At 39.8% G+C, this 16532-nt stretch overlaps 3 protein-coding genes across 3 annotated transcripts; all 3 read left to right on the top strand.

Moving 5' to 3' along the window:
* Positions 1-112: 112 nt before the first annotated feature.
* On the top strand, positions 113-3504 carry LOC145895554 (1,4-alpha-glucan-branching enzyme-like). The gene is made up of 15 exons (XM_082984356.1): positions 113-222; positions 317-483; positions 543-652; positions 718-846; positions 927-1153; positions 1245-1451; positions 1520-1635; positions 1713-1840; positions 1915-2013; positions 2075-2185; positions 2249-2411; positions 2474-2658; positions 2732-2862; positions 2932-3049; positions 3109-3504. Exons 1-15 carry the CDS (start codon positions 113-115, stop codon positions 3502-3504), a joined length of 2397 nt encoding a protein of 798 aa, XP_082840482.1.
* A 2068-nt stretch (positions 3505-5572) lies between these two features.
* LOC145895553 (1,4-alpha-glucan-branching enzyme-like) lies at positions 5573-8963 on the top strand. The gene is made up of 15 exons (XM_082984355.1): positions 5573-5682; positions 5777-5943; positions 6003-6112; positions 6178-6306; positions 6387-6613; positions 6705-6911; positions 6980-7095; positions 7173-7300; positions 7374-7472; positions 7534-7644; positions 7708-7870; positions 7933-8117; positions 8191-8321; positions 8391-8508; positions 8568-8963. The coding sequence occupies exons 1-15, from the start codon at positions 5573-5575 to the stop codon at positions 8961-8963; spliced, it is 2397 nt and encodes a 798-aa protein (XP_082840481.1).
* A 2095-nt stretch (positions 8964-11058) lies between these two features.
* LOC145895552 (1,4-alpha-glucan-branching enzyme-like) lies at positions 11059-14449 on the top strand. The gene is made up of 15 exons (XM_082984353.1): positions 11059-11168; positions 11263-11429; positions 11489-11598; positions 11664-11792; positions 11873-12099; positions 12191-12397; positions 12466-12581; positions 12659-12786; positions 12860-12958; positions 13020-13130; positions 13194-13356; positions 13419-13603; positions 13677-13807; positions 13877-13994; positions 14054-14449. The coding sequence occupies exons 1-15, from the start codon at positions 11059-11061 to the stop codon at positions 14447-14449; spliced, it is 2397 nt and encodes a 798-aa protein (XP_082840479.1).
* The last annotated feature ends 2083 nt before the right edge of the window (positions 14450-16532 follow it).

Here is a 16532-nt window from a genome sequence, read left to right as displayed (position 1 = left end):
TATAAATTCCATCGCAACATACCTACATCACAACATTCGTTGAAATCTCGGTCAAGCTGCGTTATAACCGCTTACTTAACCTTTGATTCGAATCTCATATCGTGGAGCAAAAATGGAATTCTCAGGTCACGACAATCTTCAACAATGGGGAGTTCCCGAAATCGAAAGCTTGTTTGCAAATGACCCAAGATTAAGAAGCTTTGAAAAGGATATCAGACTTAGGTAAATAAAAGACAGTAAAATACAAAACCGTTGTAATTAAATCTAAAGGTTGGTCAAGTAACTATAAATAATATAACTAATATTGGTGTTGTAGATATGGAATGTTTGAAAAAGCGCTGATGGACATTGAACGCGAGGAAGGAATGGATCGGTTCAGTCGAAGTTACGAAACTTTCGGTGTTGTTCTCACACAAGAGGGAGGAATTCAATGCAGGGAATGGGTTCCCAATGCGAGGGCCGTCTACCTAATGGGAGATTTTAGTGAGTGTGTAGCTTCAAATCGAATCTCTTCGTGTATTTAAGCCACAATGCTTGTTCAGACAACTGGGAAAAAATAATGTACAAGGACATCGGATATGGTCAGTGGGAAATGTTCATGCCACCAAATCGAGATGGTAGATGCCCAATAAACCATCTATCCGAACTGAAGGTAGATGGCTTGCTTTACTCAGACATTGATGTGGAAACACAAATAACAAAATTGTTTAATTTCAGCTTGTGGTTGAAACGAAAGACAATCAGATATTGGAAAGAATTTCACCGTGGGCAAAATACGTGACCCAGTGCGGATCAACGTTTACATGGCGCTTTTGGAATCCGTCTTCAAATAAATCTTGTCAACGAGTACGTGATATGGTTTGCTTTTCTTCACGTTGTCAAAAGTGAGAGTCGAACAGAAAAACAAATTAAAACTTTATTTCCAGTTTGCAAACAATCAAATTTCGAAGCCCGAACGTTTGCGCATTTACGAAGCTCACATTGGGATCAGCTCCGATCGTTGTCAAGTATCTTCTTACAAGCAGTTCACCACAGATGTTCTTCCTCGCATTCGCGATCTAGGCTACAACTGCGTGCTTCTCATGGCAATTATGGAGCATCCTTATTATCCGAGCGTTGGTTACCAAGTTACCAACTTTTTTGCGCCCTCAAGGTGAGTCCACGTTTTAGTGATAGAATTGTGAGTTTTTGCCTCAGTTCAGGATTACGTGTAGTTTACAAAAACACTTGTGTTATGATCGCAGCCGATATGGGACTCCTGACGATCTGAGGGAGTTGATAAACGTCGCACATGGGATGGGAATTTACGTCATGATGGATGTTATGCACAGTCACGCATCGAAGAATGGCTGGGAAAGTTTAGATCGCTTTGATGGCACTGATGAGTGTTTCTTCCGTTCTGATAGACGGGATTTCAGGGAAAATGACGCGCGAAAGTTTGACTTTACAAAGTAAGGGGCATTGCGATGGTTTACGTACAATCATATCTGTGTGATGGCGCATGTAAAAACTTGTTTAGGTGGGAAGTTCTTCGATTTTTACTGTCCAACCTCCGTCATTACGTGGAAAACTTTGGATTCGACGGTTTTCGGTTTAATGGAGTAACGCCAATGATCTACCACAATCAAATTCCTGGTAAATGTACTTATCAGTATTGGTGCAATTGCAATACTTAAAAAGCGTTTGCTTTGTAAATTTTTAATGATCTTTAGACATCCAATCTGTTGATAACTACCGACAATACTTCGGAATGCACATGGACATTGGAGCAATGGCTTACCTATTGCTTGCAAACAAAATTTTGCATCGATACTATCCAAAAATCATAACCATTGCAGAGGTAGGACTTGTCTTTGTTTGGTCAACAAAAAATCGAACAAAGATTTAAAGAGTGTGTTTTTTTGCTGCGTATAGGAGTATACCGAATTTCCAAGTTTGACTCGTCCTGTCAATCAAGGTGGATTCGGTTTCGATTACAGATTATCGATGCATATTCCAAGTCAATGGATGCAGGTAAAACCATGGCAGCATCAAGGAGCGTCATTTTCTACTGTAACGGGTTTCGCGTTTTCAGATATTAAACGGAATGTCGGATGAAAACTGGGGAATGAGCGAAATTTGTCAAATGTTGTCCGAACGGAGGACAGGGGAAAGATATATCACGTACCCAGAAGACCACCAACAGGTTGACGATTTAACTTTTAGATTTGAACATTCATTGTCTGATGTTATAAATTTTAATGTTCAGAGCATGGATTGTCAATGGACGATTGCAAGGCAACTTATGGACAATGAGTGCATGTTGGACCGGCGGGAAATGTCACCGAGATTGGACAGAGGAATGAGTCTCCACAAGATGATCAGACTTATCACAAATGCCTTCAGTGGAAAATCATACCTGAATTTTATGGGTAAATTACTTTATTGGCGTAAACGTTTTTTTACATGTTTACCAAAAGGAACCCTTTCGTAGGCAACGAGTTCGCTCATCCAGATTGGGTTGAGTTTCCATCGTTACAGAATGGAGACAATTACCAACTGGCAAGAAGACAGTTTGAGCTTGCTGATGACCAGCAGCTGAGATACAAATACCTCAATAATTTCGATATCGCAATTAACCGTTTGGAAGAACGATTTGGTTGGCTAAGTTCCCCTCAGGTATAGGATAATTATTTTTTCCGTTGGTATATTCACTTGCAGTGCACGTTTCCACAATCCATTTGATCTTAAGGGACTTGTTACACGTCAACACGATGATGAGAAAGTGATTGTATTCGAAAGAGCCGGCCTGGTCTTCATGTTTAACTTTCATCCTACACAAAGTTATCCCAATTATCGAATCGGTGTACGAACATCAGGAACGTGAGTATGGTTTGGGTATACCTTGCACAGTTCGCGTTCCGTCGTAAATAACACCCTTTCGCGTTGAAGGTACAAGATTGTTTTGGACAGTGACCAAAAAATGTTTGGAGGTCACGGTAGAAATGAAGCTTCGGTGGATTTCCACACTCAACAACAATCGTGTGACAATAACCCATGTTCACTGATGGTAAGATGCTATCATACTGTCATTCAAACGAATCACTAAATCTTTCTATTTTGCTCAAGGTTTATTTGCCGTCACGTTGTGTTATTGTAATGGCGAGCGACGCCCTTTCTCATTGGTCCAACGACGTGAATGCCAATCGGGTTTATTATGGATACGATGATTGTCGTGATCGCGGCCGTGACTACAACTCACGGAGCACTTCACCGTGGCGTCGTGAACGTAGCCACAGTCGTGGTCGTTCGCCGAGCTGTGAAACTCGCTTGAGGGAGATGAATTTGGGCGAATCGAGAAGAGATAAGAGTCCATACAGATGTGCAAGTTTTGGTAGAAGTCAACCAGTTTACAATGCTTCTGGCTGCTCTTCTCATCGATTTCAACGAAACGGTCGTAGCCCGTCACGTTCCAGATCTGTCGGATTTTCAAGCGTTTCGGGTCGTCGGGCTTCGGGATATTGATTGGTTTCAAATAAAATATCCACACAAAACTACATATTTGTTGTGCTGTGTTGATTGTTGTAATTCTTATTTGTTGTTTGTGTCACAAAATGACCTTTGTATTTCTGCATTGTTGTCAGAGCTATTATTGAATAAACAACAGTTTTTTGGACTTTATTGGAGTAAATGTTCCGAATTAAAATAAACTCAATGTGAAGATTTAATTCGATATGATGTTTTGTTGGAGATTCCGAAATTCTGTACCCCTCGTTAAATGGCCAGTAATTTCACGAAAGTTTAGTTTCAATAACGGTTAAAGACGGGATATCTTTATGGCAATTGTGCGTCTAGCGTGACAACGAAACGAACGTCCATAAAACAATGACGACAGTATATCCCAAAACAGCCGTAGTGGGAGGCTTGGTTTGCATCAGCTAGTTTGTTGTTTTATGTTAATTACGCATAGTAAAACATACACTGCCAGAAATACGCAAATGATTAGGTAGACTACACGATTCATATCTCTGCAAATTTCAATTGCATTTCTTGGTGTTTTTACAATTCAAATAATGTCGACTGAGAATGTCTAATCCAGTATTACAAACACTCTGATGATTTTAAACAGCCCCTAAATCCACTAAAAATTCCTCCAAACACGCTCAAATTGGACCTAGCACCAGCACAAGCACCCGTTCCTATTCAACCAAAAATGGACCTTCGTGCGTCACTGATCGCTTTGTACGTTACATTGTGACAGAGGAATACAAGTTGGTCTTTTACCGCCGGCCAAACTTACTTTAGTGGAAATACAGATGTGCGGGCAGCTCCCGCTGCGAGGGTTGTGCTGTTGGCATGTGATCAAACTGACACTAAGTGCTAAATCCTATGGGCACTCGAGGAAAGTTGTCAAGCAAGCTTACCTATGATAGAATGAAAAGTGTTTGCAAAATATTAATTTTACCCGCGGAATGTCTCAAGGGAAAACTTAGGTATTGCAAACGCAAATATTATCACGTGGATATTACAAGAAAAATAGTAGCGAACGAGCTCATTGCGACTCGGACTAAAAAAGACAATTCGTACGTTGCTTGGTTATATGCTGTCGCAACCACGATCTCAGGAGAAGCGACTGGTTTGCGGTTTGTTAAAATATTATGTCAATATTATATAAGCAATGACCATTCGACAATCCAGAAAAGCTGGTGATACACATTTTTGAGCATTTAAATATTTGCGGAACAATAATTTCTGTTCATCGACTTACTAGTCTATCGAAAACGGGAATAGTCTGCACACAAAAAACTTATTTGTAACACAAACTAAAACGCAATTACGAACAAATTGCACGAGCGACTGAAATAATCTAAATTCTTACGGCGCACGATGGTGCTAAAGAGAAAGATCAGTTGCACACCGACCGAAGCATCGAATGTAAAATAAACGTTTTTGCCAGCAAAGTCGCCAAAACTTTACGACAGCAGGAGTACGTTTGTGCGTAATACGGAAATGATTTTGTCGCTTTTTCGTTATTCAGACAACAAGAGCGGCCTTGAATAACTCGGAACTCGTCCAAGTACAAAGGTTTTTTTTGTGAAAGTAATTTTTTCATTCCTGACATTTTGTTGAGGTGGCATTAAGTTTATGAGGTTTACCTTACATTATTGTCAAAACGCATCATATTATTGAATAAGAGAAAGTGTAAGCGTACTTTTGGTTGAATTCCGACCAAACGCACCCGCATTTTAATCTTTGTGATATTGAATTAAATTCGCATCACAAATGATTTCAGACCATTATAGTTGGATTACATTGTCATTAAACTTATTCCTTCCTGTTATGTTCATGTAGTGGTAAGCTGTGAACATTGTTGAATAATCAAGTCTCTTTGTATTCCAAATTATTATCCTAATCCTTGCCAATCTCACTTTATTGCCCGACAATCCCATTAAGAGCGAACTTCTTCTTTTTTACGCCCTATATAAATTCCATCGCAACATACCTACATCACAACATTCGTTGAAATCTCGGTCAAGCTGCGTTATAACCGCTTACTTAACCTTTGATTCGAATCTCATATCGTGGAGCAAAAATGGAATTCTCAGGTCACGACAATCTTCAACAATGGGGAGTTCCCGAAATCGAAAGCTTGTTTGCAAATGACCCAAGATTAAGAAGCTTTGAAAAGGATATCAGACTTAGGTAAATAAAAGACAGTAAAATACAAAACCGTTGTAATTAAATCTAAAGGTTGGTCAAGTAACTATAAATAATATAACTAATATTGGTGTTGTAGATATGGAATGTTTGAAAAAGCGCTGATGGACATTGAACGCGAGGAAGGAATGGATCGGTTCAGTCGAAGTTACGAAACTTTCGGTGTTGTTCTCACACAAGAGGGAGGAATTCAATGCAGGGAATGGGTTCCCAATGCGAGGGCCGTCTACCTAATGGGAGATTTTAGTGAGTGTGTAGCTTCAAATCGAATCTCTTCGTGTATTTAAGCCACAATGCTTGTTCAGACAACTGGGAAAAAATAATGTACAAGGACATCGGATATGGTCAGTGGGAAATGTTCATGCCACCAAATCGAGATGGTAGATGCCCAATAAACCATCTATCCGAACTGAAGGTAGATGGCTTGCTTTACTCAGACATTGATGTGGAAACACAAATAACAAAATTGTTTAATTTCAGCTTGTGGTTGAAACGAAAGACAATCAGATATTGGAAAGAATTTCACCGTGGGCAAAATACGTGACCCAGTGCGGATCAACGTTTACATGGCGCTTTTGGAATCCGTCTTCAAATAAATCTTGTCAACGAGTACGTGATATGGTTTGCTTTTCTTTACGTTGTCAAAAGCGAGAGTCGAACAGAAAAACAAATTAAAACTTTATTTCCAGTTTGCAAACAATCAAATTTCGAAGCCCGAACGTTTGCGCATTTACGAAGCTCACATTGGGATCAGCTCCGATCGTTGTCAAGTATCTTCTTACAAGCAGTTCACCACAGATGTTCTTCCTCGCATTCGCGATCTAGGCTACAACTGCGTGCTTCTCATGGCAATTATGGAGCATCCTTATTATCCGAGCGTTGGTTACCAAGTTACCAACTTTTTTGCGCCCTCAAGGTGAGTCCACGTTTTAGTGATAGAATTGTGAGTTTTTGCCTCAGTTCAGGATTACGTGTAGTTTACAAAAACACTTGTGTTATGATCGCAGCCGATATGGGACTCCTGACGATCTGAGGGAGTTGATAAACGTCGCACATGGGATGGGAATTTACGTCATGATGGATGTTATGCACAGTCACGCATCGAAGAATGGCTGGGAAAGTTTAGATCGCTTTGATGGCACTGATGAGTGTTTCTTCCGTTCTGATAGACGGGATTTCAGGGAAAATGACGCGCGAAAGTTTGACTTTACAAAGTAAGGGGCATTGCGATGGTTTACGTACAATCATCTCTGTGTGATGGCGCATGTAAAAACTTGTTTAGGTGGGAAGTTCTTCGATTTTTACTGTCCAACCTCCGTCATTACGTGGAAAACTTTGGATTCGACGGTTTTCGGTTTAATGGAGTAACGCCAATGATCTACCACAATCAAATTCCTGGTAAATGTACTTATCAGTATTAGTGCAATTGCAATACTTAAAAAGCGTTTGTTTTGTAAATTTTTAATGATCTTTAGACATCCAATCTGTTGATAACTACCGACAATACTTCGGAATGCACATGGACATTGGAGCAATGGCTTACCTATTGCTTGCAAACAAAATTTTGCATCGATACTATCCAAAAATCATAACCATTGCAGAGGTAGGACTTGTCTTTGTTTGGTCAACAAAAAATCGAACAAAGATTTAAAGAGTGTGTTTTTTGCTGCGTATAGGAGTATACCGAATTTCCAAGTTTGACTCGTCCTGTCAATCAAGGTGGATTCGGTTTCGATTACAGATTATCGATGCATATTCCAAGTCAATGGATGCAGGTAAAACCATGGCAGCATCAAGGAGCGTCATTTTCTACTGTAACGGGTTTCGCGTTTTCAGATATTAAACGGAATGTCGGATGAAAACTGGGGAATGAGCGAAATTTGTCAAATGTTGTCCGAACGGAGGACAGGGGAAAGATATATCACGTACCCAGAAGACCACCAACAGGTTAACGATTTAACTTTTAGATTTGAACATTCATTGTCTGATGTTATAAATTTTAATGTTCAGAGCATGGATTGTCAATGGACGATTGCAAGGCAACTTATGGACAATGAGTGCATGTTGGACCGGCGGGAAATGTCACCGAGATTGGACAGAGGAATGAGTCTCCACAAGATGATCAGACTTATCACAAATGCCTTCAGTGGAAAATCATACCTGAATTTTATGGGTAAATTACTTTATTGGCGTAAACGTTTTTTTACATGTTTACCAAAAGGAACCCTTTCGTAGGCAACGAGTTCGCTCATCCAGATTGGGTTGAGTTTCCATCGTTACAGAATGGAGACAATTACCAACTGGCAAGAAGACAGTTTGAGCTTGCTGATGACCAGCAGCTGAGATACAAATACCTCAATAATTTCGATATCGCAATTAACCGTTTGGAAGAACGATTTGGTTGGCTAAGTTCCCCTCAGGTATAGGATAATTATTTTTTCCGTTGGTATATTCACTTGCAGTGCACGTTTCCACAATCCATTTGATCTTAAGGGACTTGTTACACGTCAACACGATGATGAGAAAGTGATTGTATTCGAAAGAGCCGGCCTGGTCTTCATGTTTAACTTTCATCCTACACAAAGTTATCCCAATTATCGAATCGGTGTACGAACATCAGGAACGTGAGTATGGTTTGGGTATACCTTGCACAGTTCGCGTTCCGTCGTAAATAACACCCTTTCGCGTTGAAGGTACAAGATTGTTTTGGACAGTGACCAAAAAATGTTTGGAGGTCACGGTAGAAATGAAGCTTCGGTGGATTTCCACACTCAACAACAATCGTGTGACAATAACCCATGTTCACTGATGGTAAGATGCTATCATACTGTCATTCAAACGAATCACTAAATCTTTCTATTTTGCTCAAGGTTTATTTGCCGTCACGTTGTGTTATTGTAATGGCGAGCGACGCCCTTTCTCATTGGTCCAACGACGTGAATGCCAATCGGGTTTATTATGGATACGATGATTGTCGTGATCGCGGCCGTGACTACAACTCACGGAGCACTTCACCGTGGCGTCGTGAACGTAGCCACAGTCGTGGTCGTTCGCCGAGCTGTGAAACTCGCTTGAGGGAGATGAATTTGGGCGAATCGAGAAGAGATAAGAGTCCATACAGATGTGCAAGTTTTGGCAGAAGTCAACCAGTTTACAATGCTTCTGGCTGCTCTTCTCATCGATTTCAACGAAACGGTCGTAGCCCGTCACGTTCCAGATCTGTCGGATTTTCAAGCGTTTCGGGTCGTCGGGCTTCGGGATATTGATTGGTTTCAAATAAAATATCCACACAAAACTACATATTTGTTGTGCTGTGTTGATTGTTGTAATTCTTATTTGTTGTTTGTGTCACAAAATGACCTTTGTATTTCTGCATTGTTGTCAGAGCTATTATTGAATAAACAACAGTTTTTTGGACTTTATTGGAGTAAATGTTCCGAATTAAAATAAACTCAATGTGAAGATTTAATTCGATATGATGTTTTGTTGGAGATTCCGAAATCCTGTACCCCTGGTTAAATGGCCAGTAATTTTACGAAAGTTTAGTTTCAATAACGGTTAAAGACGGGATATCTTTATGGCAATTGTGCGTCTAGCGTGACAATGAAACGAACGTCCATGAAACAATGACGACAGTATATCCCAAAACAGCCGTAGTGGGAGGCTTGGTTTGCATCAGCTAGTTTGTTGTTTTATGTTAATTACGCATAGTAAAACATACACTGCCAGAAATACGCAAATGATTAGGTAGACTACACGATTCATATCTCTGCAAATTTCAATTGCATTTCTTGGTGTTTTTACAATTCAAATAATGTCAACGGAGAATGTCTAATCCAGTATTACAAACACTCTGATGATTTTAAACAGCCCCTAAATCCACTAAAAATTCCTCCAAACACGCTCAAATTGGACCTAGCACCAGCACAAGCACCCGTTCCTATTCAACCAAAAATGGACCTCCGTGCGTCACTGATCGCTTTGTTACGTCGTATGTACGTTACATTGTGACAGAGGAATACAAGTTGGTCTTTTACCGCCGGCCAAACTTAGTTTAGTGGAAATACAGATGTGCGGGCAGCTCCCGCTGCGAGGGTTGTGCTGTTGGCATGTGATCAAACTGACACTAAGTGCTAAATCCTATGGGCACTCGAGGAAAGTTGTCAAGCAAGCTTACCTATGGTAGAATGAAAAGTGTTTGCGAAATATTGATTTTACCCGCGGAATGTTTCAAGGGAAAACTTAGGTATTGCAAACGCAAATATTATAACGTGGATATTACAAGAAAAATAGTAGCGAACGAGCTCATTGCGACTCGGACTAAAAAAGACAAATTCGTACGTTGCTTGGTTATATGCTGTCGCAACCACGATCTCAGTAGAAGCGACTGGTTTGCGGTTTGTTAAAATATTATATCAATATTATATAAGCAATGACTATTCGACAATCCAGAAAAGCTGATGATACACATTTTTGAATATTTAAATATTTGCGGAACAATAATTTCTGTTTATCGACTTAATAGTCTATCGAAAACGGGAATAGTCTGCACACAAAAAACTTATTTGTAACACAAACTAAAACGCAATTACGAACAAATTGCACGAGCGACTGAAATAATCTAAATTCTTTCGGCGCACGATGGCGCTAATCACCATCGTTTGTGAGAAAGGTCAGTTGCACACCGACCGAAGCATCGAATGTAACATAAACGTTTTTGCCAGCAAAGTCGCCAAATCTTTACGACAGCAGGAGTACGTTTGTGCGTAATACGGAAATGATTTTGTCACTTTTTCGTTATTCAGACAACAAGAGCGGCCTTGAATAACTCGGAACTCGTCCAAGTACAAAGGTTTTTTTTTGTGAAAGTAATTTTTTCATTCCTGACATTTTGTTGAGGTGGCATTAAGTTTATGAGGTTTACCTTACATTATTGTCAAAACGCATCATATTATTGAATAAGAGAAAGTGTAAGCGTACTTTTGGTTGAATTCCGACCAAACGCACCCGCATTTTAATCTTTGTGATATTGAATTAAATTCGCATCACAAATGATTTCAGACCATTATAGTTGGATTACATTGTCATTAAACTTATTCCTTCCTGTTATGTTCATGTAGTGGTAAGCTGTGAACATTGTTGAATAATCAAGTCTCATTGTATTCCAAATTATTATCCTAATCCTTGCCAATCTCACTTTATTGCCCGACAATCCCATTAAGAGCGAACTTCTTCCTTTTTACGCCCTATATAAATTCCATCGCAACATACCTACATCACAACATTCGTTGAAATCTCGGTCAAGCTGCGTTATAACCGCTTACTTAACCTTTGATTCGAATCTCATATCGTGGAGCAAAAATGGAATTCTCAGGTCACGACAATCTTCAACAATGGGGAGTTCCCGAAATCGAAAGCTTGTTTGCAAATGACCCAAGATTAAGAAGCTTTGAAAAGGATATCAGACTTAGGTAAATAAAAGACAGTAAAATACAAAACCGTTGTAATTAAATCTAAAGGTTGGTCAAGTAACTATAAATAATATAACTAATATTGGTGTTGTAGATATGGAATGTTTGAAAAAGCGCTGATGGACATTGAACGCGAGGAAGGAATGGATCGGTTCAGTCGAAGTTACGAAACTTTCGGTGTTGTTCTCACACAAGAGGGAGGAATTCAATGCAGGGAATGGGTTCCCAATGCGAGGGCCGTCTACCTAATGGGAGATTTTAGTGAGTGTGTAGCTTCAAATCGAATCTCTTCGTGTATTTAAGCCACAATGCTTGTTCAGACAACTGGGAAAAAATAATGTACAAGGACATCGGATATGGTCAGTGGGAAATGTTCATGCCACCAAATCGAGATGGTAGATGCCCAATAAACCATCTATCCGAACTGAAGGTAGATGGCTTGCTTTACTCAGACATTGATGTGGAAACACAAATAACAAAATTGTTTAATTTCAGCTTGTGGTTGAAACGAAAGACAATCAGATATTGGAAAGAATTTCACCGTGGGCAAAATACGTGACCCAGTGCGGATCAACGTTTACATGGCGCTTTTGGAATCCGTCTTCAAATAAATCTTGTCAACGAGTACGTGATATGGTTTGCTTTTCTTTACGTTGTCAAAAGCGAGAGTCGAACAGAAAAACAAATTAAAACTTTATTTCCAGTTTGCAAACAATCAAATTTCGAAGCCCGAACGTTTGCGCATTTACGAAGCTCACATTGGGATCAGCTCCGATCGTTGTCAAGTATCTTCTTACAAGCAGTTCACCACAGATGTTCTTCCTCGCATTCGCGATCTAGGCTACAACTGCGTGCTTCTCATGGCAATTATGGAGCATCCTTATTATCCGAGCGTTGGTTACCAAGTTACCAACTTTTTTGCGCCCTCAAGGTGAGTCCACGTTTTAGTGATAGAATTGTGAGTTTTTGCCTCAGTTCAGGATTACGTGTAGTTTACAAAAACACTTGTGTTATGATCGCAGCCGATATGGGACTCCTGACGATCTGAGGGAGTTGATAAACGTCGCACATGGGATGGGAATTTACGTCATGATGGATGTTATGCACAGTCACGCATCGAAGAATGGCTGGGAAAGTTTAGATCGCTTTGATGGCACTGATGAGTGTTTCTTCCGTTCTGATAGACGGGATTTCAGGGAAAATGACGCGCGAAAGTTTGACTTTACAAAGTAAGGGGCATTGCGATGGTTTACGTACAATCATCTCTGTGTGATGGCGCATGTAAAAACTTGTTTAGGTGGGAAGTTCTTCGATTTTTACTGTCCAACCTCCGTCATTACGTGGAAAACTTTGGATTCGACGGTTTTCGGTTTAATGGAGTAACGCCAATGATCCACCACAATCAAATTCCTGGTAAATGTACTTATCAGTATTAGTGCAATTGCAATACTTAAAAAGCGTTTGTTTTGTAAATTTTTAATGATCTTTAGACATCCAATCTGTTGATAACTACCGACAATACTTCGGAATGCACATGGACATTGGAGCAATGGCTTACCTATTGCTTGCAAACAAAATTTTGCATCGATACTATCCAAAAATCATAACCATTGCAGAGGTAGGACTTGTCTTTGTTTGGTCAACAAAAAATCGAACAAAGATTTAAAGAGTGTGTTTTTTGCTGCGTATAGGAGTATACCGAATTTCCAAGTTTGACTCGTCCTGTCAATCAAGGTGGATTCGGTTTCGATTACAGATTATCGATGCATATTCCAAGTCAATGGATGCAGGTAAAACCATGGCAGCATCAAGGAGCGTCATTTTCTACTCTAACGGGTTTCGCGTTTTCAGATATTAAACGGAATGTCGGATGAAAACTGGGGAATGAGCGAAATTTGTCAAATGTTGTCCGAACGGAGGACAGGGGAAAGATATATCACGTACCCAGAAGACCACCAACAGGTTGACGATTTAACTTTTAGATTTGAACATTCATTGTCTGATGTTATAAATTTTAATGTTCAGAGCATGGATTGTCAATGGACGATTGCAAGGCAACTTATGGACAATGAGTGCATGTTGGACCGGCGGGAAATGTCACCGAGATTGGACAGAGGAATGAGTCTCCACAAGATGATCAGACTTATCACAAATGCCTTCAGTGGAAAATCATACCTGAATTTTTTGGGTAAATTACTTTATTGGCGTAAACGTTTTTTTACATGTTTACCAAAAGGAACCCTTTCGTAGGCAACGAGTTCGCTCATCCAGATTGGGTTGAGTTTCCATCGTTACAGAATGGAGACAATTACCAACTGGCAAGAAGACAGTTTGAGCTTGCTGATGACCAGCAGCTGAGATACAAATACCTCAATAATTTCGATATCGCAATTAACCGTTTGGAAGAACGATTTGGTTGGCTAAGTTCCCCTCAGGTATAGGATAATTATTTTTTCCGTTGGTATATTCACTTGCAGTGCACGTTTCCACAATCCATTTGATCTTAAGGGACTTGTTACACGTCAACACGATGATGAGAAAGTGATTGTATTCGAAAGAGCCGGCCTGGTCTTCATGTTTAACTTTCATCCTACACAAAGTTATCCCAATTATCGAATCGGTGTACGAACATCAGGAACGTGAGTATGGTTTGGGTATACCTTGCACAGTTCGCGTTCCGTCGTAAATAACACCCTTTCGCGTTGAAGGTACAAGATTGTTTTGGACAGTGACCAAAAAATGTTTGGAGGTCACGGTAGAAATGAAGCTTCGGTGGATTTCCACACTCAACAACAATCGTGTGACAATAACCCATGTTCACTGATGGTAAGATGCTATCATACTGTCATTCAAACGAATCACTAAATCTTTCTATTTTGCTCAAGGTTTATTTGCCGTCACGTTGTGTTATTGTAATGGCGAGCGACGCCCTTTCTCATTGGTCCAACGACGTGAATGCCAATCGGGTTTATTATGGATACGATGATTGTCGTGATCGCGGCCGTGACTACAACTCACGGAGCACTTCACCGTGGCGTCGTGAACGTAGCCACAGTCGTGGTCGTTCGCCGAGCTGTGAAACTCGCTTGAGGGAGATGAATTTGGGCGAATCGAGAAGAGATAAGAGTCCATACAGATGTGCAAGTTTTGGCAGAAGTCAACCAGTTTACAATGCTTCTGGCTGCTCTTCTCATCGATTTCAACGAAACGGTCGTAGCCCGTCACGTTCCAGATCTGTCGGATTTTCAAGCGTTTCGGGTCGTCGGACTTCGGGATATTGATTGGTTTCAAATAAAATATCCACACAAAACTACATATTTGTTGTGCTGTGTTGATTGTTGTAATTCTTATTTGTTGTTTGTGTCACAAAATGACCTTTGTATTTCTGCATTGTTGTCAGAGCTATTATTGAATAAACAACAGTTTTTTGGACTTTATTGGAGTAAATGTTCCGAATTAAAATAAACTCAATGTGAAGATTTAATTCGATATGATGTTTTGTTGGAGATTCCGAAATCCTGTATCCCTGGTTAAATGGCCAGTAATTTTACGAAAGTTTAGTTTCAATAACGGTTAAAGACGGGATATCTTTATGGCAATTGTGCGTCTAGCGTGACAATGAAACGAACGTCCATGAAACAATGACGACAGTATATCCCAAAACAGCCGTAGTGGGAGGCTTGGTTTGCATCAGCTAGTTTGTTGTTTTATGTTAATTACGCATAGTAAAACATACACTGCCAGAAATACGCAAATGATTAGGTAGACTACACGATTCATATCTCTGCAAATTTCAATTGCATTTCTTGGTGTTTTTACAATTCAAATAATGTCAACGGAGAATGTCTAATCCAGTATTACAAACACTCTGATGATTTTAAACAGCCCCTAAATCCACTAAAAATTCCTCCAAACACGCTCAAATTGGACCTAGCACCAGCACAAGCACCCGTTCCTATTCAACCAAAAATGGACCTCCGTGCGTCACTGATCGCTTTGTTACGTCGTATGTACGTTACATTGTGACAGAGGAATACAAGTTGGTCTTTTACCGCCGGCCAAACTTAGTTTAGTGGAAATACAGATGTGCGGGCAGCTCCCGCTGCGAGGGTTGTGCTGTTGGCATGTGATCAAACTGACACTAAGTGCTAAATCCTATGGGCACTCGAGGAAAGTTGTCAAGCAAGCTTACCTATGGTAGAATGAAAAGTGTTTGCGAAATATTGATTTTACCCGCGGAATGTTTCAAGGGAAAACTTAGGTATTGCAAACGCAAATATTATAACGTGGATATTACAAGAAAAATAGTAGCGAACGAGCTCATTGCGACTCGGACTAAAAAAGACAAATTCGTACGTTGCTTGGTTATATGCTGTCGCAACCACGATCTCAGTAGAAGCGACTGGTTTGCGGTTTGTTAAAATATTATATCAATATTATATAAGCAATGACTATTCGACAATCCAGAAAAGCTGATGATACACATTTTTGAATATTTAAATATTTGCGGAACAATAATTTCTGTTTATCGACTTAATAGTCTATCGAAAACGGGAATAGTCTGCACACAAAAAACTTATTTGTAACACAAACTAAAACGCAATTACGAACAAATTGCACGAGCGACTGAAATAATCTAAATTCTTTCGGCGCACGATGGCGCTAATCACCATCGTTTGTGAGAAAGGTCAGTTGCACACCGACCGAAGCATCGAATGTAACATAAACGTTTTTGCCAGCAAAGTCGCCAAATCTTTACGACAGCAGGAGTACGTTTGTGCGTAATACGGAAATGATTTTGTCACTTTTTCGTTATTCAGACAACAAGAGCGGCCTTGAATAACTCGGAACTCGTCCAAGTACAAAGGTTTTTTTTTGTGAAAGTAATTTTTTCATTCCTGACATTTTGTTGAGGTGGCATTAAGTTTATGAGGTTTACCTTACATTATTGTCAAAACGCATCATATTATTGAATAAGAGAAAGTGTAAGCGTACTTTTGGTTGAATTCCGACCAAACGCACCCGCATTTTAATCTTTGTGATATTGAATTAAATTCGCATCACAAATGATTTCAGACCATTATAGTTGGATTACATTGTCATTAAACTTATTCCTTCCTGTTATGTTCATGTAGTGGTAAGCTGTGAACATTGTTGAATAATCAAGTCTCTTTGTATTCCAAATTATTATCCTAATCCTTGCCAATCTCACTTTATTGCCCGACAATCCCATTAAGAGCGAACTTCTTCCTTTTTACGCCCTATATAAATTCCATCGCAACATACCTACATCACAACATTCGTTGAAATCTCGGTCAAGCTGCGTTATAACCGCTTACTTAACCTTTGATTCGAATCTCATAT

The sequence above is a fragment of the Ascidia mentula genome, chromosome 3 (assembly GCF_947561715.1).
Source record: "Ascidia mentula chromosome 3, kaAscMent1.1, whole genome shotgun sequence".
In the NCBI taxonomy this organism is placed as follows: domain Eukaryota; kingdom Metazoa; phylum Chordata; class Ascidiacea; order Phlebobranchia; family Ascidiidae; genus Ascidia; species Ascidia mentula.
This window is presented reverse-complemented; position numbering and strand designations above follow the sequence as displayed.